Source organism: Lycorma delicatula, chromosome 3 (assembly GCF_047948215.1).
Source record: "Lycorma delicatula isolate Av1 chromosome 3, ASM4794821v1, whole genome shotgun sequence".
In the NCBI taxonomy this organism is placed as follows: Eukaryota; Metazoa; Arthropoda; class Insecta; order Hemiptera; family Fulgoridae; genus Lycorma; species Lycorma delicatula.
The window spans coordinates 59,580,016-59,605,952 of record NC_134457.1 but is presented as its reverse complement, the minus strand read 5'-3'; the positions used below and the strand labels follow the sequence as shown (position 1 = coordinate 59,605,952).

Here is a 25,937-nt window from a genome sequence, read left to right as displayed (position 1 = left end):
CAGATAAATAATAACATTAAACATTCTATCGTAGAAGCTGTAATTTAATTAATACTAAATTTTCAAATAAGTCTAAGTAAAATCGTTAACCGATACCAATCTGATAATTTCAAATGGAATACACAATAATTACATCTAAATAATTTTTTATTTTAATTTTAAATTCTTCTTCATATTTCCCATTTTCCGTTCATGTTTTCACTGAAAAACAACTAGAATTATCTTTAAAAATGATACTAACAAAATTTATTAAGAATTTTATATTTAATAGTCCTTCTCGTCTGTTATATATAAACTAATTAAAGATGTATTTATTAAAAACTAAAATATAAATAACACGGTTGGTTAATAATTTGTGTTAAAATACAATCACCATTTTTAATCATGCTTTGAGTATTAAATACATTTTTTTTTTTTAAATTGCCTCCGCCATTCATGAATTTTGCAAGAGAAAATACACATAACGAAGACAAAGGGCAAATATTCCTTCAGTTTTATTTTACGTAATCCAAAAATAGGAAAAAGTGCGTTCCGAAAAAGAAAGTAATAACGTTTCAGAAATTAAATTTATTTTTAGTGAAATTTTTTAAATTTGTTAGAAACAAGTTTAACTTATTGTTTCACGATAGAAAGAGTAGGTTATTTTGTGTTTTTTGCTATGTTATTAATCTGTAGTATTATTCCCAGCATATTTTATCATCTTTCCAAATAACTGAAATGAAAGACACCATATTCATATTTGATTTCTTTGAGAATAATGATGCAGTATGATGTATATAATTAATTCCTATTATGAACATAGTTAAGATAATTATCACGCTAACTGTTATCTCTATTCCGGTGTTTTTGCATGCAGATTTACAATAGTATTTCAGTTAATACAAAAATAAAATGGGAAATCACAATTTTCCGAATATGTATCTACGTAATGTTTGTTGTTCCTTAAGATTTCTATGAAGTTTTAACAAAGTGATTTTAATTAAAGAGCCTAAATTTTGCTATTATCATAACAATTAAATTATCTAACGTAATTTGTCATTACAATAAATATTTTTTCTTAAACTTTTACCCGATATGTTTACAAACAATAAAAATATATGCTATACGATTATATCCAATAAATTACAAATTATGTAAAATTAGTGTATGCTTGTTTATTTTTTAAAAAGTTTTAACAACCCTAATAACACTACAACTGATATGAATTTTTTTTATTATAATAAAAATAAGAAATTAAAACAATTATAAAAACAATATAACTGGAACAATAAATCTTTTATTATTATTTTTAAAATAGATGTCTCTGTTCTAATGGGAATTTTTACCTGAATTACAAAACACGAAATTAATATAAGTTTAACTAGTCTTGGAAATAAAATTATGAAAACAGATTATGGTCACAAGTATAATCGTCTTTTAAACTACGATAAAAAAATATTCACGTCTCAGGTTTCATACAGATAAGAAAAAGTATGATGAATTATTAAGTTGCTGACGTTATACCGAGCTCAATATTTCACTTCCTGCAACTTTAGACATTTTATTCGACGTAATAATGCTTACAAAATGTAATGTATGATATTTTATAAGATTTGATTAATAAAAAGTAAAAATTAAAAATTAAACTTACAACAAATTGCTATGAGATTTGATTTCATCATTTAATTCTATTTCTGTAACTCTCTCTACTGTTTAATTATTGTAAACTTTTGTTGAAGTGTAATTTAGAGAACGAAGGGTAACACTAAAATGTTAAATAACCTATAAGGTTCAGGTGTGACTGATTAAAATATCTCTCGACAGCTGCCGTTTCTTCTCTAAATTTTTAATAAAAAGCTCTCAATTAAAGATACGACAGTTCCCTGTAGAAAAATTATTTAATCAGGTGACGCGCCAAGGTAACATGATGAATGATTGCGCTCCATGCAAAGTTATTTTAACTAAAAAAAAAAAAAAAATTAAAATAAACCGATTAAAAATAAAAACCTTTTGTTTTCATTAAAATAAAAAAGTAAATGTTTTATAAAACTGACTGAATTAATATTCCATCAATCTTTTCTCTTCAAATTATAAATATTACCCAAGTTTTTCTGTTCTTAATTGGATTTGTAAGAATTATTTTACACCTAGATACTCTTAACCTTCTATAAACCTTTTAACCCCCATCTGATATAAACCTTTTAAGCATCTATACGTCACCCACATTCATTTATTTACCACGGCCAATATTGATTATAATAGAATTAATGTATCTAGACTCTTTCAAATCCACAAAGTATCTCATTTATTGAAATCAAATAAATTTTTCGTACAGCTACTGATGCGAAACCCTTTGAGGATTTAATTTTATAAACAAGATCCGAGTTATTAATTCAACTTGTACATTAATCAAACATATTCGTCTTATAACAAGTTAGCTTTCCGTAACTTTTTATAACTTCTCATACGATCTCGATACATATTCGTTATATTAATCACAGAAATAATACAATTTGGAAGTGATATTTATTTCAGTTACTTTTAATTCACAATTTTTAAAGCAGATCAGTTAGAGAATGCACAGGACAAAATTAATTGATTTCACAAAAAATTAATATTTTTAATTTTAATAACTAGCCACAGATAATTAACGATTAAAAAATTAGAATAAAGAAAAGTAATGAATGAGAAAAACGAATCATTACCAAACATAAATATCACAGTTCACAGATAAAACTGTATGTTCATTTGAACTGCAAGATTATAACTGAGATAAGAGAGACTCAAAAGGCCTTAACCAAGAAAAAATTCACTACAGCAAAAAAATTATTGCAATGGGTTCGGAAATGGATGTAAAATAAAAGTTTGCCTTAGCGGACATGAGCAATTATCTATTTAATTTATTTATTAATTAAGGAACATTTTTTAGTTTTCCGCAATTGGCGGCTTTATTTTTAATTACATGTAAAAATAAAATGCACTAATAGGTAGATTAGGAAATTTTGCATAACCGGATTTTTGCACTCGGGTATTTTTTCTACAAGCAAATCTAAGGATGCTAACAAATTTTACAATAAGCACTATAATCGCACTAAGTTAGAGTAACTTGGAAACTGGGTACTTTCTCGTACACAGAAAAATTAAACGGATAAATTAATAATTTTTCCATAATTACTTAATTTGCTCGTAGAATAAAGTATTCGGGAGTTTTTTTATGCAAAATTGGCTTCGTTTTCTACAGGTGGTATTTATTTTTGCATAATATTAAAAATAGACAAAATATTGACGAAATCTAGATTTTTTTTTTCAAAAAACACTTTATTCTACGAACAAACAAAAATTAGGAAAACTTTACAAAATCAGTCAAATCTAAAGTTAAATATGGCATATTTTGGATTTTTACATGGCATAAATATTGGATTTTTACATAAATCTACGAAGTTGCATAAAAATATCTTTTTTCATTCATTTTTACTTTCTTGTACGACGTAAAGGAAGAATTTTAATCGCGAAAAATTTTGGTTTCCAGATTTCAACAATAATATCCAGTTAGACCATCCTTGAAACTACTATGGCGTGTCGTACATATTTATGTATTTCGCATAACTCAGCGATTAGCCGTAGGATGTTGAAATTTTGGATTTAATACTGTTATAACATCTAGTTGTGCATTTCGCTTTCGAATGCAATAGACTGAACCAAAAGTGTCCAAAAATGCTTAAAATAAAAATAAAATGAATTTAGGACTTTTTCTTTACTGCAATAAGTCCTCATCGAAAGCTTTTTAATAGCATAAGTGGTATTTGATTTCATTGGTTCTAGAGTTATAACCAAATAAAATTTGAATTAATGAAATATTTGGATCTTAGGGTAAAAGGCACTTCGGTTCGAATGAGACTTCATCTCCTCTTTTTTTAATTTAAATATATTATTTATTAATAATTATTAACTTCTCATTGTACAAACATTTTTACGATAAATAATAATCTAATAATAACAATAATGAAAAAAATATGAAAAATATCAGAGGTTTTTAATGAAATAAAATTTTATGTACTTTTCATTTTTTTAAATGTGTAAATGTAATTTAACAGACGTACAAGGAAACCCACCGGGTTGGTCTAGTGGTGAACGCGTCTTCCCAAATCAGCTGATTTGGAAGTCGAGAGTTCCAGCGTTCAACCTAGTAAAGCCAGCTATTTTTACACGGACTTGAATACTAGATCGTGGATACCCGTATTCTTTGGTGGTTGGGTTTCAATTAACCACACATCTCAGGTATGGTCGAACTGAGAATGTACAAGACTACACTTCGTTCACACTCATACATATCATCCTCATTCATCCTCTGAAGTATTATCTAAACGGTAGTTACCGGAGGCTAAACAGGAAAAAGAAAGGAAAGACGTACAAGGAAGTCATTTGATGTCCACATCAGACTTTTTATAACAATTTGTTTATAGAGTCATTTTCATGTGTTTACGAAATATACTAATAATATTTACTTCCTAAAACTCACTGAAAAATTAAAGTTTTTGAAAAACCATCCCTGGCATCTTAAAGTAAATGTTTTATATTAAAAATAAAAATTGAACATTTTTCATATTTGAAAAACAGAATTAATAATGAACAGTTTTGAGCGTTACATAAGGTACCAAAACACGCTTTCTCTAAAAAAAAATGCAATTTTCAAACCTTAATAAATAAAAAATTAAAATAAAATATAAAGATATCCCTTACGAAATTAGTAGGTAGTACGCTCAAGAACAAAATCCTATATTGAAGTTTTCATTTTTGTAATTTGTTTATTGTTAGCGTTTTATTAACAACTTGCAAATTTTCACAGATTAACAGGCAATAAAAAAATAAAAATACTTCGAAAATGTGATTAATTTATATAGCCTTGGGTCTTATAAATCCGTGCCACCTTTTTGAATTTTTTAATTATCTATAACAGGAATAGAGTAATGGAAGTTTATTTATGGCGCGTCCTCGAGATACGCTACCTATGTATGATAACTATAGCCTGATTTTTGTTCTTATTGTAAACTTCGCTAGCATCCTTAATTTTGCTCGTAGAAAAAAATACCAGTAAGGTTTTTTTTTACACTTTTCTCAGCTATCTATTGATGATTTTTATTTTTAAATGCAATTAAAAATAAAACTGCTATTGCCGAAACACTAAGAATTTGTTAATTATCAAAAATTAAATAATTAATCACTGATGTCCGCAACGGCACACTTTTATTTTACATATTTTTACGAAACAATTCTAATAATTTATTTTCTGTAGTAATTTTTTTCTAGTTACAATCAATACTGACTCGGCTAATAGTAATTAGTGTGTTTGATTCACGTTCCACAACATCGTCTGATAAGAATTCCTGATATCATTTCAGATATTTAACATTACGAATACAGCTGTTGCACTAAGCTTTCATTTGATTACCTGATATTTTTTTTTAACAAATTTTTGATTACATAAAATATTTTCAAGCCGTTGTGTCACAATATCAAAAGAGAAAAGGTAAGGGGTAGGGAGAGTCAACTTAAGTTTTCTTAGTTTTAATAATTGAAAGCGCTGAATACGAATTGTAGGTGGCTTAACAGAATGATAAATTTAAATGCGATATAACAAATCAAGAGGTGTAGTAATCTGTAGGTCAATAATACTGAGTATGTTAAAAAATTCGGTCATAATGAAAAAAGTCTAATAAGTAACAATTTTATAATTTATTTCAAAATAAGATCATTCAACAATGTATCATATCATCATTTTTGGCCGATACAAAGTACATGTTGTTTTTTTTTTATTAATACAACCTATGACATAGTAAATAACTAACTCAATTGCTTAAAAATTGCTAACTCAATTGCTATGATTGTATCGTTGAGATTTACTTTTTCTTAAAGTTTCTACTCGTATCTTTCCCATCGTAATCTAAGAAGAAAAAATATAGTAACAATGAATAAATGTTATTATCTCAACTGCACTAAATATAAAAAATATCTAAAGAAATGACATTATAAAGTACCATAACTGAAATAAAATTGCGCATATAATGAAAACAGCACATGTCCAAAATATTCAACCTTGAAAATAGAAGGAATAGAGAAAATCAGAAAAATGGATAGTAGGGCAAACCGGAATCCGGGAATCATGCCTTTCGTAAAGTGACAGATATGGAAGTAGAATAAAAATTCGGCGCTTCTCTCTCCGGCAGTGAAATAGTAGAAATTATAACACAAAACACATTTTTCAAAGAAAGAGAGAGGATCGGTGACATTTCTTAGCCTGAAAAAGTCGTACAGGTTCGACGATAATTCACATTATCCATTCTCGTGTACCGCTTCACAGATTCTTTTTTACATTATAAATAACTCAACAACAATAAAGTTGATATTCAAAATAGTATTAAAATAAGATATAACAAAACAAATAACTGTAAAACGATCTTATTTCAAACGGTTGAAAACAAGAAAAAAACAAATTAATATTTTATCGGCGACAACTTTCAATTTCTGTATAAAACAAAATCAAAGTATAACATATAAACATGCACACTGGTACATACTAGTATAAGTGATGAGAATTAATTGAGATATCATAATATAGATGTCGCTGAATGACGTAGAATTACAATGCAAGTAACAAAACTGGCACAATGCCATTTATAATTTGTATCAACCATCAGCTAAGCTGTATGATACAACATTCATTATTAGCTGCATTGTTTAATTGCACCGAGTTAGTTACATAATAAACGAACAATAACTAATAATAACAATAACAACAATGTGTAACAGTAAAGTCACAAATATGAAAATAAAGTAACTGTTTTAATTAATTCTTAGGCTATATTATAATTATTCAAACGGTATGATTTTTACATTAAAAAAAAATTCCTTCATCAACTTTTACAAAATTATAATTTTGTCTTTTTTTATTAACTCGCTCCAAAATGGATTTTCATATAACAATTAAAAAAAGTTTAATATTAAAAAACCTCTTTAAATAAAGCGCTACATGTGTTAAACTATTAGTTAAGAAAAATTTTAAATAAACTTTTCAAATAAAAAATAAAAATTGACACATTTTAAGAAATTATTTTTGTGGGTTTTACTGGCGATGACCTCCTTTGAAATAAGTAAAAATCCAGAAGAAAGGGGCTAATTAAGCGACTAAATAATTAAATAATATTGTTTATTCAACCAAATTTGGACGTGATTAGTGATTTAAAGTCTAAGTAAATCTAGAACGAAAGGATTTTCACAAAATATTTATCAATCGATTCATTTAAAAGTACACATGTTAAGTTGAATATCTCATAATTTTTATTGAGACAAAAGAATGGCTAATGGTGTACGTCATTTTTCAGATGATATAATCAAAATTTGTTTAATTTACAGCGGAGAATAAAATCAAACTATTTAAAAATATGAATGTGAAGATATATGTAGTCCAAGATTTCGTAAAAACATTAGACAAAATGTGTATAAAAGATATATAACTCATGAAAATCTCAACAAAAAATGAATAAATGTTATTTAATAAATTATTATACCTTAAAAAGAAGTAAGAGGTTATTTAAAAGGAAACATTAATAAATCTTTAAAAAAAGAATTTTAAATTGCTATTGTAATGCAAAAAAGAAAACACCAATAATAAATTATATTCATTTAGTACACTAATATTTATATATGATTTAATTGAAAACTTGAACAATTTGAAAAAATGCATTGTAAACTTTAAAAATGTAATTGATATTTCCGAAACACAGACGTTTCCCATCAAGATAAATTTACCATTAGAAATTATACATTTACAGTAGTTAAATCGTTTTTTTTTGGTTATTACTCACTGTACATTTCTATGAAGCAAAGTAATTAATCTTATGTTCCAATATGTTAAGAAATAATACTCAGCAGAGTTCTCTAAAAAGGAACTCTAATGATACATGGTGTAATTTATAACTCTGCAGGTTATTCTACGATTACGAATTTAAATTTTGGTCAACAAAACAAATAATTGTTACTAATATTAAAGAAATTGATTTAAATTATTAACTCTCCATTTCCTTAAACATATTAAACAGGTTGATTGCTTAATTATTTTGATGACACTGAAAAGTTCTTTAAATTCGCGCTAAATTTTGATTCTGCTGCTTTGACCAAAGAATTTAACATCTAATAGCAGTTTCCATATTCCAAACCTCAAAGGATGATTAAATTAAAGATAGGATTTTTTTGTCAAGTAAAAATTTACATCAGCATTGGTCAACCTGATTGTCACGACCTCCACAGGATCGCAAATTTAGCTTACAACTTTACATGTAAACAATAATGAAATCATTTTATGAGAAAAAAAATCAATTATTATAAATATTTTACTTACATTTATAAGTACACATGTAATACGATGGTTGCGTTTGTTTTTCATTTAAATGTTTCTACATACGTGGATCTACGTTAGAAACATACAAAAGCAAATTTTTTCAAGTGATAAAAGACGATTCCTATGATTAGTTTTAAGCGCAATCATCGACCCTTTTCGAAAGGCGAAAAACCCTTTTCACAGAGGTAAGACATGGCGAAAGGGATTAATATTCTCAATACTTCTGTGACTATATTTCCATATTCACTTCGACGAGCAAACCGAAACGTATTCTAAATATTCAGACGTGAATTGTAGTAGTAATGTTTTATTGGGACACATTTTGATGAGCAGGTCGTAAATCTCAGCTGGTAACTTAGCAACTGTAAAAACCTTTTCACTAAATGGATTCAGTACCCATCTCATAGAGAAATCCTTTCTATCTTCTGTAAAACATTCGCCCAACTGAATTTTTAGCTCACGTAAATGCACCTTCATGCTATCCAAACTGTGGTGAATAATATTGTCTTATTCTTCGAAATTTTTCTCAATATAATCGTAAGTGAGTGGAAACATATCAAATTTTTATTTTAAAAGCGAATAATCCATATATCAAGCTTCTTAATGAAAGCATGAACTTTGCCTGTCATTTATAAAATGTTTTTATCACGTCCATGTAAATTAACATTCAAATCGTTAAAATGAGAAAGTACATCAGCTAAGTAAGCCAATAGTAACATATACTCATTCTTTTGTAAAAACGTTGAGAATGGAATTTGTTTATCGTGGAAAAATATTATTAATTCATCTCGCATTTACAGTAACCAGGTTAACACATGACTCTTTGATTGATCTGTTCCTATCATATTCGTATCTCACAAAACATAAGAACTGAGAAATATTGCCACTTCTATTGATTCGTCAAACTGAATACTAAAAAATTCACTTAAACTCACTTGCTGAATTAACTGATCGCAAACATCGGCAGCCATGCCATCGATTCGCCTTGATACTGTGTCGTTAGAAGCGAGATTTTTTTTTTGTTCCTTCCACGCCTGTTAAAACTGTGACCATATCAACAGTAACAGGCAATATGAGATTTTCTGCGATTGTATGGGATTTTGACATCTTAGCTAGTCTTAATGCTACAAGATAAGACGCTTCAAGTGTACTTTTATCAGTATGGCTTGATTTACAACTAGAAGCTTGTTGATTTTTCAAAGTATGTAATTTTCTTTCGGAAAATTCCAGTTTTGATAGCTTCAAGCTACCTTTGGAACGCAAACAACGCACTGTAGCTTTTTATCTAATGAGCTAAAACCATAATTTAAATAAATATCATTGTACAACCTTGTCATTTACCTATCTATTCACTGGATGTAGATGACTTACTTTGTTTTTTCACAAATATATCCATTTTGCAAAAGAATATAATTGAAAAAAAAAACTGTTACACCGTTTGCGTGCACATTAAAATCTGAAATCTCAATCATTATTTTCAATGAAACTACACTTTTAAAAACTTTTTAAAAGCATCAGTGCGCACGCTTTTCATTCGAAATTAAACTGAAGTTCTTCAATCTCTTACACCTATTTTATACTGCTGAGAACACGACATGTTCAAATTTGTCATGTGCATGTTCGAACAAGACGGCTGCACAGCGAATGTTATAACAGCAGACATAAATTACAAGGAGCACGTACATATCAAGTTGGAACCTGTAAATTGGTTATGTTTGTACACTTCATACACGCGTGTTCATACCCGTTGCTACCAACGCAGATAAATAGTTTTAACTATGTTTCATTGAGTTGGGGTTGGAGGACGCGAAATATTCATTATATTTTTTTTTTTTTACTTTTTGGGAGTCATAGAGCTAGAAAGATTGAGAATCACTGATTTAGATTGTTCTCTAGAAAGCCATTACAAATTCTTAACTTTTTCTTCCATTTTTTATAATAAAGAAAATTTTTTAAAGGAAATAATCTATTTACTTTTTTGATAAAAGTGCTACAGTTTTTTATGGGATTTTATCTTAATTTCCTACTTTTTTACATTCTGTTCAATATACGTTTATATATTTACAGAATATGAATGTAGATATTACTATCTATTTATATTTTATGTTTACTTTTATTTGTTTTGCTGACGGGTCTGCTATGTTTACATCAGCTTCCTTGAATAACGTATGATATAAGATAATTATTCAACAAATTTTTTCCTGATTATTTTCGTATTGTTACGTAACGCCATTACAGGTTTTCAGTTACTAAGTCATGTGAACAATGACTGTTATTAACGATAACAGGCTATCATCAGCAGTCTACGTTTATTGTCTGCGAAACATTGAATTCGTCAGTGAACTGTCAAAATAATGTTATTGTTTGCTATATTAAATTTGAATTTTTGTGTGATTTCTATTGTTTGTTCTGCACAGATGTTTTTTATGTTTTCAGCAACGAATATATAATTAGGAAAATATTAATTCACTTTCTTATATACAAAACTAACGACTCTGCTTATGTTTGGTCTCTTGTCTTTTTCCCTCTAATCGATACTGAAACATTTCTTGGTTTCATATTTACTTTTCTAATAACAGGTGAAATTAACAAAACCCACCGGGTTGGTCTAGTGGTTAACGCGTCTTCCCAAATCAGCTGATTTGGAAAATCGAGAGTTCCAGGGTTCAAGTCCTAGTAAAGCCAGTTATTTTTACACGAATTTGAATACTAGATCGTGGATACCGGTGTTCTTTTATGGTTGGGTTTCAATTAACCACACATCTCAGGAATGGTCGAACTGAGAATGTACAAGACTACACTTCATTTACACTCACACATATCATCCTCATTCATCCTCTGAAGAATTATCTAAACGGTAGTTACCGGAGGCTAAACAGGAAAAAGAAAAAAAAGATGAAATTAACAAAGTGTAAATAAAATTATTAAATCAGATTAAACTTCGATTTTGACAAATTTAATTATCTAACGTAGATAAAAACATAAAAGCAAGCATATTACTTTTAAAAACGATAATTGAAGTTAAGTCTAGAAATATTTAATCGTAAAGAACTTAAACAAATAATACAATAAAAATAATAATAAAATTCTGAACTTACACAATAAACTTCGTAATGGTATTTAAAAAAAATACGCGAACAAGCGATTGATTGTAATAAGTAATAATCCCAGTATAAGTACTGGTGTAATATAAATCCCAAATATGAACTTTGAAATATTACAAATACTCTTCTAACCCCTTCCATAATCCTTCTCTTATAGATAACTGTTCAATCAGTATACTGCTGTACAACTAGAGTATAGCAATTAACTATCAAAACATAAAGCGTTTACCTGCACAAAGCAAATGTTTTGTCGGTATCGATTTCTAGAAACCGATATCGGTATACATCATTTCACACAGCCCACAAGCTTACGAGCTTAGGTCCTTTAGACACCTATACTTTAAATTAATATTTATTTGGAAAATGTTCAATGTATTCTTTTAATGATATCACATCTTTTTTATAAATTTTCACCCACAACTAATGAAAATTAGATTAACACAGTATTTATCAGTGATTTTTTTTTTTTTTACTTCAATTAAGTTGAGTACATCTATTTTTTTTTTAAATTGCAGAATATAATTTATTATAGCTTTGAATAAAATCCACGCGGTTTCTTAGTGAAAAATACTAATGAGAGATTCAACCCCTTCTAAAAAAAAAAAAAATCCTAATAAATTTCCAAAAGATAAAAAATGTGAAACTTAAAATAAAAAAAATTCTTATGTACATACGTCTCAAACATGCACTAAAATTAATGAAATTTACTACTCGCTATGAAGAAAAACTACATTTATAATGAAAAATACTAAACATAATTTATTCATACTCTCATCATTTGAATTTAATTACTAATGTCGGAAGAAAATGACGCATTTAGTTCATAGAAATGCATCGTTTTGTTAAAATAGTGTAATGTTGAGACGCATTTTATTTCTCAGAAATAATAAACCTATTTTGTTAATTAAGCATTTTTAATTAAATTTCTATATGATACAATATAAAACTGAATAAAATTGTGTATTAGTTTTAATTTCCATCTCCACACTTTATATATATATGAAAATCTGTGTGTGTGGTCATAACAACTGAATCTGAGAGATTTCGTTTTGTTTCACTAATTCAAATACTGGTTACGAGTTACAATACATAAATTTAAAACACCCAGAGAACGCCACCATTATAAACGTTTTTACAACTACTTCTTTTAAATGTTATTTTTATATAAATAGAAAATAACATAATCATAACTAACTTTCCCTGAAAGATATATCAGTAAATTTTACTTTTTTTCTGTTAATGGTTTGTTACAGCAAAGAGTACGCATAATTACATAAAATAGTGCTTGGCATCTTATTTTTGATTTAAGTTAATGGTAAATAAATATAATATTTTGTTGTATATGATGAACACGTTGTTTATAACGTCACGAAACGGACTTTGAATGGAAAGTTCTTACTAAGAAAACTAGTTTCCCGCAAAGATGAATCAGCTTTAGGCAAAAAAATTTCGAAAGAATTTGTGTTTCTGTTGATTGGTGGTATCGCAGTTGGAAATCACTAATTAAATCTTATGGTGATTGGTAAATCAAAAATACAATATTACTTTAAAGGTGTCTGAAATCTCACAGTTAATTACAAAAACGAAAAGAAAAAATTAATGACTTGTAACAGATTTTCAGATTAGCACAATAATTATTTCATCCGAGGTATTTCACCCGATGTTGAAAAATACCAGCAATAAAAAAATGGGATTGTTTTTTGATATTAGATAATGCATCAACTTATCCCTTCAGCAGACTGCTTAGAAAGAATGGGGAGAAAATTCAATTTTTTTTTTTTTACCTCCAGAAATTATTACCATTTTACTACTAATGGATCAAGTGTTATCCTTTCCCTGAAACGTCTTTACGTAAAAGAATTAATGACAAAAGTTTCTTTTTGTTGATAATTAAGATATAATCGGCATGATTAAAACGGTCACAGATATTAATTTAAATTTACTGTTACATGATGGTTTGTCTATGCAATTAGGTCAAAAGCATTGCCGGCCTCCGTGGCGCGAGTGGTAGCGTCTCGGTCTTTCATCCGGAGGTCCCGGGTTCGAATTCCGGTCAGACACGGCATTTTCACATACGCTACAAATTATTCATTTAATCCTCTGAAGCAATACCTAACGGTGGTCCCGGAGGTTATTAAAAAAAAAAAAAAATCTTAGAATAAACTTTTAAATACAACAGTGCCCAAATCTGATGAAATGGATTTTCGTAAAGATGTTGAAAATATAAAGAAATTTGCAGAAGAGGTACCAAGATCTACAATTTGCCATTCTGAAAGTGTCCATAAATGGATCATCAGCAATGACAACGATAAAAGTGTACCAAATTTTGGGCGACAAAGAGATTGTAAAGACTGCACGAAAAGATGATCAACTAACAGCTGAAGAAGAATGCACTTGCATCCAAAGCCGTCATACGAAAAAGCTCAAAAATTTTTGTCTATCACTATGGACTGGTTGGACAAAAAATAATGTATTCTAAACAAATTCTTTGTTTAAAATGATTACGTGATCTTTCATCTTAAAAATGAAGTTCAACATTAATGCAAGTACAGATTACTGATTTTTTTAAAAGAATAAATCGTGTTTTTAAAGGTATCTTTTTATTACTGACTGTCACTAAGTTTTATTTTATTATTTATTTTATTTTATTAAACGTAGAGTTATTTTCTTCAATCTTTAAGAAATTACAGTATTTGTAGCACACAGTAACTTAATTTAATTTCTCTTCAATATATTTTTCTCATAGGTTTTTTAAGTAACATTTTCTATAAATCACTGAGGTAGCAAATCTGGATTTATTTCAGAAAATTTATATAAATTCTGATCCTTTAATTTGAAAATTTCTAATAAATTGGATTTTTGGTAACTGTATTTTATAAACACGTTGTACGTATGTTCTGAGTATTATTTTAATTCTTCTGAAATTGCTTTGATTTTTTTTTTAACTCCCGTCTTTTTATGATACCAGTTAAACATTAAAATAATATGTCCAGTATGTATGATAAATTTATTTATCATTCTTTATCATATTTATTATCTGGATTTCTAATTATTCGGATTCGACCTTGCAAAGATCAATTCGGAAAATCGGCGTTCCAGTAAATTTAATTTTTTTTATTTAAAAAATACAACGCTTGAAAACAAAACACCAGATATACTTTTGAACACAACAGTATTAATTTTTAAATTTGGACATCACGGTGTCAATGATCGAACCTTTTTTTTTTTTTACTCTTAAATACTCAATATTATTTATATTATATTGATAGGTTTTGCGTAAAAAATTAAGCAAATATGTGGGAATATATCTTGATACATAGATATAAATTTATTTCTTCGAAATTGGTTTGAGAAATATTATACGAGTATATATCTATATTTATTTTAAATTTATAACCAAATTATGAAATTTGAAAAATATATTCATTCTTGGGAACTTATTTATTATTAATAAATCAGCTGATTAATTATTAGTTCGTAAATAATTTAACCAATTTTATATTAAACTAAAAAATTATCAATAATTATAAAATTTTAACTGATTTTGAAACTTTTAAAGTAAAGTTTTATAAGACGGCTAGTCAACAGAAAAATCTGGGAAAAGTGAATGTAAAGGTAAAAACAAGTAATAATTGCTATTCAAAAATAACTTTACGTACCGACTATTTATTTGACACTATATCATAATTCAAATTTTATTTTAAATTAAAAAAGTTTATATTTAATTTTTTCTTGTAAAATAATAATAAAAATAAAATACATTCACATACGCTCACGCACAAACATCTCTATGAAAAAGTTGTTTATATTACGTAGTACGTGCTGATATAAATGAGTGGATAAGCGTGGTATGCATATAAAAACCAGGCTTTTTAGGCGAGGAAAAAAACAGCAAACTCAATGGATGCGTTCAAGGTCAAACATCTGTTCTCTTCCCCTAATTTTAATAAACAATAATAAATCATCTTATTATATTCCCTCAAAGTTTAACACAAAAAAGCACACTCCATCTCAATATTACATTTTTTTCGTATGTAGATAATTATTTAATACGAAATTCTACAGAATATTTCAGGTTAATTAAAAAATAGAGACTGAAAATAGAAAAAAATAGAAATATGATAAAATGGAACTTGATATTCTCACTAGATACAAAATCATGATTCTAGAAAACGAAATCTTTTTACGAACATTACATCTAATAATCTAAAAAAGAGACCTAACCAAAAATACGTCACTAAATTCTATCATAACGTTTTCTCATAACTTAGAGCATATTTTCACTTAAAGAAATATTTTGTGCGTGCGTGTATGTGAGCGCGCGAATAAAATTAAAATAAAACATTACGTGTTGGTGAAATATTTTTTGTTAATAAGTGTTAAGTTACTGTTAGTTTAATGTATGAGATTGAGTCGAAAATATATAAGGCAGTTCTCATGAATCGCTACTCGTATACATCTTCGTCAGTTGTTTCTGTAGTGAGTGGAAGTATGAAAACTCGATAGATTTTGGGTCGACGTACGCCAATATAAGTTGTTAATTAGAATGTAACAAAATAATGTTGGTCGAGCGACATTTCAGTTTAACGTTCAAACATAAAAGGCCCAACTGGCAACTGTCTACATTCCCCACGAAAAGACAAGTAGTGATCTACGCTACTCCAAAAGAAAAAAGAAAGTATTTTTTCAAAAAAAAGGAGGTTCTCAATAATGTTTTCTGTTGTGTGTGCTTATTTTTCCCCGAATGGACCGATTCGATAATTTCTTTTAATTCGCAGAGGAAGCTCCTTTAGTGCTGTTGAAACATTTCTCCTGATAAAGTGGATTTTTTGTAATGAAAAATTAAAATCGTCAACAGTAGATGATTTGAAGATATTTTTACAACCTAAAATTACTAAGTCTGAAATATTTTCACGTGAAAAAATTGGAAAACTTGGTTAACTATAGAGAAAAATCTTTAGGAAAACAATAGTTATTTCTCAGTAAATAACAGTATGTCCAGTCGTTTCTCTTATATTTTTTTAATTTTATTTAATATGAAAGTTTCTCGATTTCTGGTTTCAAACGTCTTTATTCATAGGGCAATTATCAATATTATAAATTTAAATTTAAAAAATAATAAAATGGACTTAAAAAACCCTACTAAGAAGTAAAACTTTTTTCATTCTTCTTTAAATTTCGAATTTTCCAAATAGGCATCAAATTACGGACTAATAAATTTTGGAAATTATTTTGAGTGCGAGCAAACTTAAAAAAAAAAATAAAAATAAAGAAAAATTACTTTTTATTTTTTGGAAGGTTTTTTTTTTGAAACGGGAAAAGAAATCTTTAAACTCATTTTATTAGATAATAGCTTTAATATGGATGTAGCTGTACGCTGTTACATGCTATAATAAGATACCAGATATGAGCAAAGTATATACCGACCAAGATGCCTTTGAATTTTAAAAATCATTGCTTGCTCCCACTTACAAATCACCGCCCTATTCACCTGTAATTTATACTACGGGTACTCGTTTTAACTGAACCAAACTCTGAATAAGAAATATTATTGTAATGTAACTACCTAACATGATTAAAAGGCGAGGCAAGCAGTCCGCTTCTGAACTCAGGTAGGATACTTCATCGTAGATTGAAAAGGTATATAATTAATTAACAGATATAAATAAAAGTAATAAAGATCAAGTAAAAATAAATGACCCCCCCCCCCGCCGTCAAACTGACTATATTACTTATTTTTTATTGTCAATGATTTTCATAATATACATCTACTAATTAATTAACCGGATTTTACGGGTAAATATTTTGGCTATTATACAGAAGGAAGGGTAATCACAAAAAAATTATTTAAATTTTAATAGGATTTCATTCTGGTCCCCTGAATTCTTTTGTTAAAATGCGTCCCTAGCGAGCAAATTATAAAAGAAATTTCAACAAAACCGAGTTGGACTCCCAGTTAGAATATTTTTAAAATATTTGTAGAAGTATCTTTTAATATTATTTATTCTTTGCAATTATTTTTTTTTTATAACTCAACTTTGGTGAGTAACTTATAAAAAAATATTTCTATCAAAAAAGCATACGATTACCCTTTCAAACAAAATAAAAACAAAACTTGTTTTTTCGTCATATAGTAGTGTGTAGTATCCTTGTACATATTAAAATTTAAGATAACTAATATATCTGTTAAGATTTTTGTAATGTCATCCAGTAAATTCAATTTAAATCTGTACTGTAATTTGAGCAAATAAAATTATAATCAAAAACGAATAATGAGATTACTTTCTTCAGTTTCTATAAAATTTAATGATACGAAGAGAGCAAACAATGACAAATGAGCAAATGAACCTTTAATTTTTATCAATGCAATTTTTATGTAATGTACTAGTAGATTTAGAAAGAAACCTGTAGCCGTACATATCAAGTACATAAGCAAGGCCATCTTCTCCAGTAACAAAATATTCTCATAAATTTCAAAACTAACTAATCGTACTACGATTCCAGCCTGAATTAGAACAATTGGATTTTAAATTGATAAGTTATATGAAAATATATCGTTCCTCTCAAAATTTACCTTTTTTTTAATTTAAAAAAAATTCAAACTTACAAATGTCAACAAAATATATTACTTAACAAAATTACTTAATCCACGATCTTTTGAAAATAGCAATTCTAGACTCAGTTCAAGGCACACAATTTAATTTTAAAACTATCACATTATTTTATTTTCTCGGAAAAAATGAAAATAACAATAGATCGAATATACGTGTAATTTTATGTGATTCATTAATTAATATCTTTATGTTATCAAGCAACATGTGTTTAAATAATTATCTAAATCATAAATCTTAAATACGACTATAATGCAAACTTTACACCGATAAGGGTATCAAATGCGCAATTTTTTCCTGTATAATAATTACTTAAAGACATCAATAAATCAATCGGAGAAGTAAAATTAACACAACACGAACTATTCTGCAACACCAGCGAAAAGTATAAAAAAAATCACATTCCAACACTGTACTACACAACATGCATGTAACGATATCGTCATTACAAGAATAATTAATAAAATACTGTATCGTACGACACAATAGATAGCATAGTCATACTTAATTTTATTCATATTGCACTAGCTAGTAAAACATGAGTGAAAATAAAAACCTAATTCTACGAATTCGTTAATAAGGAAAAATGTTAATTTAATGTATAAATTATTATTTTTGCATTTATAAGCAGACAAAAATAACTCCTTTTAAAATTTAAAATGCCAAGCACATACAGAAACAAAAATATTGTTAATTATAAAATTAAAAAAAAATTTAAAGAATATATAATTGCAGAAAATTAAATTTAACAGTATATATATATATATATATATATATATATATATATATATATATATATATATATATATATATATGGAAACAGAACTATTAAATAAATTTAGGATAAAGTAAATTCTACTTATGAACATAAGTTACAACAAACACTATCCTTCCGACTCATACGTACATATCATTTACAAACACCAGTTCAAAGCGGAACTTTAATCCGGTGCAGATTTGATGACGTTTTGCTCTTGATTAAAATCGCAAATAATTCAGGATGAAAATAGCAAATAAATCGGTGTTAGATTATTACAAAATACTCTCTATTCTGTTCCTACATAATCTCCTAAAACAAAATACTTCTAATCGGTGTATTACAACAATTATAATAGTTATCTTAAGCACCACGTAATTGATTATATTTTTCTGGAGTGATCAAATAAAAAATATTATTTTTCAACCCAAAAATGGATTAAAACAAAAACAAACATTAAATTTTCTTCATAACCGTATGCCCTTTTTATTTCGTAAGCTACGATAATAAAAGCAAAATAAGAGAAAAAAGAGTGAAATTGATCGATTCATTCAGAGTTTTTCTAGGTGAATAGAAAATTTTAATAGTATTGAACAATGTAAAAGATAAAAAAACAACAAAATATAATAATATCAATAAAAACAGAAATATTTATCCTTAACATAATTCTTAAGTAAATAATTTTTTCGGACAAAAATAACGTCCTACAAATCAATTTTGATCTTAATATTTAATGACGTTAAGCTAGCTTTTAAAATTATATATGATAATAGAAATGTAAACAAGGAACAATTGTGTTGTAAAGGTTAAAATTGCCAGAGATAAAATTTCTAAAGCAGCTCCAATAAAAACCATTGAAAATTTTTTTTGTGTTTTTATTATTATTTGATATACTAGCTGCAGACGTCCTCCGCAGCTAAGCTCTCCGAGCGGATTGCCCTGGAGGGCGGCGTCTCGGAATGGGATTATTAGGTGCCCAAAACTGATTACCTGTTGTGTAAAAATATTTGTTTTTGAATTATGAAAATTGATATAACGAAAGTTACATTAGAAATTGATTGTTACATTACAAATCGGAATTTTCCGCTAGTGATCGGTACATCCCGGTGCCTACCTTTTGGTTATATTTCATTATTTTTTGAAGAAAAACAAACATTATTAATATATATGTGGCAGTTACTTTTATACGGATCTGAATACTAGATCTTGGACACCGGTGTTCTTTGATGGTTTGGTTTCAATTAACCATTCATCTTAGGAATAGTCGATCTGAGACTGTACAAGACTACACTTCATTTGCATTCATACATAGACCTCATTCATCTTCTGAAGTAATACCTACGGTGGTTCCGGAGGCTAAACAGAAAAAAATAATACAAACACATATATATATATATATATATATATATATATATATATTGATACATATGCGATGTTTCGATACATAATAATATAACAACTGTACACCTGACCACCACGAGACGTGTACTAACTAATCGGGATTTTCTGCTAGTGATCGGTACATTTCGGTGCTACGCCAAGGAACGGACATACACATACACACACACACACAAAGAGAGAGAGAGAGAGAGCGATACAGATGCAAATGCCTTTTAGTAGGGTAGAATAATATTACTGCTATTTTTTTATTAATTCACGTTCAGTAAGTCTAAACAATCATTATAATGATAAAATCGGCTGAACAAAATCATATTTAACAAATAAATGTTTGAACAAAAAGTAGGCAAAATGTTAACGGCTTTAATTACGCCAATGTAAATGTTTAATAAAATGAATGTTGAAAAAAAAAATACTACCTAATATCAAATTTTAACAGGAAGGATGAAACGCAGGTAAAATAATTTTAAGGTATTCACTAAATCATTCTCTTAAAAGAAAATTATACAAATAAGCGGACCAACAGTATTCAGCAAAGTATTTTGTTATATTACATTACTGTAAATTTATCAGTAAAATATTTCTTACGAAAAATACCATGAAAGGGACGTATAATTCATACCGTATGGGTAAACTAAAATCACTGGAATATTTATAAGCGATATTATTACGCATTTCTTTAGTTTTAATTTATAATAGGTTTAAAAATTTACAGTAGTGTTTAATTTACGGTAGTTATATTTTTCTATTTAATAATTAAACAATAATGTTTTATTTTTATTAAAAGCCTAATTTTCAAAAAAATATGGAACTCAAAATATTTCTAGATGTTAAGAATATGTAACATAACTAGTCAGTTTATAAATTTCCAAGGAATTCATTTTAATGTAATTCTTGTTAGGAAACTTGAAGAAACCTTTTCAAGAAAAACGTTTTGGTAATTTTTACTTAGATTTAAACTACTAGGGTAGAATTGTATATGGAAACTTAACACTACATAATTGAAAATACATATAAATTGAAAGAAAAAAATAGGTTCAGCGTTTTATTTTTTTTCAATAGACCATTACATTTCATAGGGCTTCCACCAAATAACGTTGTTAATGTAAGTTTAAGTAGAGAAATTTAATTTTAAGTTTAAAATTGTTGAATTATCATTTTATCATAAGCTATAAATTAAAAATCTATAAATGTTATCTTATCACTTTTTTGCATATACTATTATATACAAAAAAAGGCTAAAAGAAATCTTATTAACCTTATCTAAAAGTGGAAATTTTGTTTGTACTAAAATATACAATATCATAGACAACAACTATGTACATCAAAGAAAATATTTCCGCAAAGCGAAAATAAAAGATTACCAAAATAAAAACAAAGAATTAAAAACTATAATTTTTGACCTTGATAATGAACTTTTATTTTCATAGAGGAACAATACTGAAGCACGGGTAATGTACCACTAATAATGTTGTATTATAGATTAATTTTTCCTGTACACGTCGAATTCATTTTTGATTTCGAAAAAATAAAAACCTTTTAATAGTGATATATCATCCTGACGCTTTATGTTAAATAAAAAATAATTCTCTAAAAAGACATTTAATTTTAGAATTTTTAAACGTATTAATATTATTAAAAATATTTTAACTACCTGTGTAATTATACAAATTACAATTACAGACTAATTATCGTCAATTTAAAATAAATACTTTAAAAAATATTACTTCTTAAATCGTTCTGTTTTATATTCTTTATAAAGATAAAATTTTATTTCTTTACAGTTGGCGAAAAATAATTAATATTTAAAGGTTTTTAAAAAAAAATAACCATTATAAAAACTAAAATAAAACGCACTGTTAAAATTTTCTTTTACGTTTGTAAACAGATAAATATAAATAACCGACAATAACAAAGTATAAAATTAAATTTAAATGTTCGATTAGATACGCATATAAATGAAATCATGACACATAGACTAATTTTTAATACGACATATTTTTATACTACACCATATAAGTTGTCAGCAAAGATATCTTCAACGTAATTAAATTTATTCAAACATTAAGCGATCATAATAATTAATTGTTATTTTAATTACACCTTATTTTCAGTTAAATTATTTTAAAAAGTAAACTGCAAACACAAACATAAAAGCTGACTAAATAAATAAAACTAATTTATAAACAAGGAAAAATTATTGATGCTACAGGCCCATTTGCGTTTTTTTTTAGAGTTCATTCATCTGATTTTAAATATTAATATTTACATCTAATACGATGTAAATGATACACGTTAATAAACAAACTCGAGTTTTTAATGGGCGGGAGTGAGAGAGCAAATAAGTAATCGTATAATTACATGCAATTAAATCGGCTTACATAATTAAAAACCACCTTAACAAGATCAAAATATAAACTCATTTTAATATCGAAAAAAATTGTAAATGAACCAAAGTATGATATTTTTTTGTACGTTTAGAACACTACCAGTCGGTATCGTTTAATTAAGTAAAAGGCGAGTTAAACGTAATCAAAAAAATTCAATAAACCAACCCTAAGTCAGTATATTCATTCTACCGTAAACCACGGTATACGATGCGAATAGAGGCACGGCATGTATCCACAGCTGTCCAATTTTATAACCATTATAAAATATGTACTGACCACATAATAACTTTCAACAGGACCTGCGGATACCATATACACATACAGAATTACCTTAAACAAAAAATACCAAAAAAAAAGGACGATACAACAATTTAACACTTTATGGCATATTAAACAAAAATGTTCGTAATTTTATTTTTATAACTACTGGTATATGCGCTCGCTATAAAAATATTTAATATTTTCGTTTATTCTAAACCAATGATTTCGAAAGTGATGGCCAGAGCAAATCACTGGGAGCTTGGAGCTATGGCCCCCTTGGGGATGATAAAAACTCAAGGGTAATAGTGTACTGTTTGTACCTCTATTTCCTGTTATATGAAATTTGAATATTCTATTTTTAACTTAAAATATGTTAGCAATTTTGTCATCAAATGTATTCAATTTAATAATCAACAACCGATTAGCAGTTACGTCTACAATAAAAGCTTGTTTTAGAGATAAAACTTATTTTTCAAAGAATACTATACCCTGAGAAAATTTTGAAAAATTTATCTTACAGAATTTGTATCTCATTTTAATTAGGAAGGTAAGTGTTAACATATCTTCTTATTATCCATAAACTTTTTTGTATGTTTATTTATTACTAAAAAAATGTTAGCCACATTTTTAACTACCTTTATAAAAAGAGATATAAATGAATTATTTATATATTCAAGATTTGAAATGAAAAAAATGTTTTGTAATTATGTTCTAACCAATAATACTTGTATTTCCATAACAATATAATATAATTGAAACATTAATCGGCATTTATAAATCAATACTGATTAAATTCATATACATAGTTTTTTCCCATAAAAAGAAAAATATTTTATAAAACATATTTTTTCAATGAATACCAAATTTTATAAAAACTAAAATACACTATTTTATTTTAAGATTTGTATGGTTTGTTACAAACAGTAATAATATTAAACGGATGTAAAATTACCAGAAATTTACTAAGAAATATTTATGATAATTTTGTTGTCAGCAGGTGTCTTTTACGCGCAGTAGCACATGAGAAATTTATTTATTTAATTTCATTAAACACACAAATTATAATAATTAAAAGCAACCAACATTTGTAGGTTAAAAAGATGCGGTAACAAAATCAGAGTAATTTCATTTAAAAAACTCCTAGTTTATTGAGAAAGATATTTTAAAATAATCTTTTTTAACATCGATTACTTAGTTAATACGCAAAAGAAAGAAATAAGAAATTGCATCAAAATCAGTCAAATCTAACATTACAAGATAATATCGGATTATTAAATTTATAATAATTACGAAATTTGAATTACCATTAATTATTTTAGTAAAAAAAAGGATAAAACTAACATAATGTGAAATTTAAATAAGATTCAAAAACGTTTAAATGTAATTAACAAATTTCTGTCCAGATTTAAAACGAATATTTCAATTCCCGATAGTAAAATACCCTAATTCCGAAATTTTTATCGTTGCGCTTTTAACACAATTGTATTAATTCAATATAAATTCTAACATCTATTTAATGTAAAAAGATTTTAAGTAAATACTTCGTGAATGTCACAACGCGCGTATCTGTGTGTGTGTGTGTGTGTGTATGAATGTTACTGTGTGGGAGAAGGAGAAAAGAGAAATAGGCCTTAATTAAGAGTGTTATTCGATACCAAACAAAACATCACTGATCTATTTTTTTACTTAATATCAAGGAAATGATTTCATATACTACATTTAGCAATTTGATACTACAATGACAATAATCGGGCAGGTTTATCTACGTAGTACGGATTTTATAGTGTCTGATAGCAAAATTAACTACTACCCAACAACGCATGTTGCAAACGATATTAATTCAACTTACAATTCACGGAATAACATTTCAAATTTATTATTCATATCACTTGTGTGTTGATTGCGTACGTACGTGTTTTGTACCATTGAAAAGTAATAAAAAAACAAACATTAATGAATAATAATCTAAAAAGTAATTAAACAGAAAAATATAATAGGTCGTAAACTTCTAATAAATCTGCATATCAAATGAAATGAATTTAAATCCATGAATAAGTGTGCACATACATACTGACTCGTGTAGAAGTGAAATAAAATTGCCACTTATAACAAAACACTCGTGTAATAAGATTAGAATTACTGTAATTTTAGAAAGTAACCCGGTAAATTAATTTCATCGTCGAATAAAACTTCAACCTTACATATTACAAGTCACTTTAAATACACCGTAAAAACTTTTCAAATCGTTACTTTACTTTTAATTTAATAAAAACACACGATCGATGTAAAATGTCATTTTTACACTAACACTACACTACACTACTGAATACGTTACACTCTACACGTTAACAAAATTATAGGACTTACCGGAAGCTGGAGCAGGGATGGATAACCCAATGACCAGCGGCCTTTTGTCGGATTCTTTCCTTCATGAGGGCCTTCTTGCTGCCGAACAGCTTCATGGCGAGTTTATTATCGGTCGGCTGGAAGAGGGCCTGCAGTTGATTCTTGAGGAAGCTCTGCTTGCCAGAATCGGCCGGCATGTTGGAATGGCCCATCGGGGTCGGACCGGGTTCTTCTTTGGGGGTGCCGTATAGGCTGAGGTCGTCCCCGCCGAAGTGCACCTTGCCGGGTACCGGGGTGAACATGCTGTCTGCGGGCAAGAGGAGGGTCTCGTCGTCCAAGGCGGTCACCAGGGAGTCTGTGCACGTGTTGGTGTTCTCGATACTGATCTTGATCGAGTCATCATGACCGAGCCGGGGCGAGCGGATCTCCTCGACTGACTGGGCCGAGAGCCGCCCGTTAGCCAGCTTGAGGCTAGGCGCGCGCCGCCCGCCAGTTGCCCCCTCCACTCGCTGTTCCCTCTCTCGCTCCGTCTCCCTACAAACACAAACAAACAACAAAACAATCAAACTATGCCGTTATCAATCAGTATAAACTACATATTTAATACAGAGTTCAACAAATATTTTATGGGCTTTCCGACTGGATCTAACATAGGCTCTACGGCACAAATAAAAAATAATATGAACGATATATTCT

The 25,937-nt window shown here is 27.8% G+C and overlaps 1 protein-coding gene across 3 annotated transcripts in view; it reads right to left on the bottom strand.

Annotated features, from left to right (window-relative positions):
• The window catches only part of Ih (hyperpolarization activated cyclic nucleotide gated potassium channel Ih), a 633,919-nt gene extending 608,251 nt beyond the window's left edge, over positions 1-25,668 (bottom strand). For all 3 annotated transcript variants that reach the window (XM_075359885.1, XM_075359888.1, XM_075359887.1), the window contains exon 1: positions 25,263-25,668. In XM_075359885.1, the coding sequence (XP_075216000.1) occupies positions 25,263-25,543 (281 nt within the window). In that variant the 5' untranslated portion in view covers positions 25,544-25,668. The remainder of the gene's footprint in view (positions 1-25,262) is intronic.
• Between the last annotated feature and the right edge of the window lie 269 nt (positions 25,669-25,937).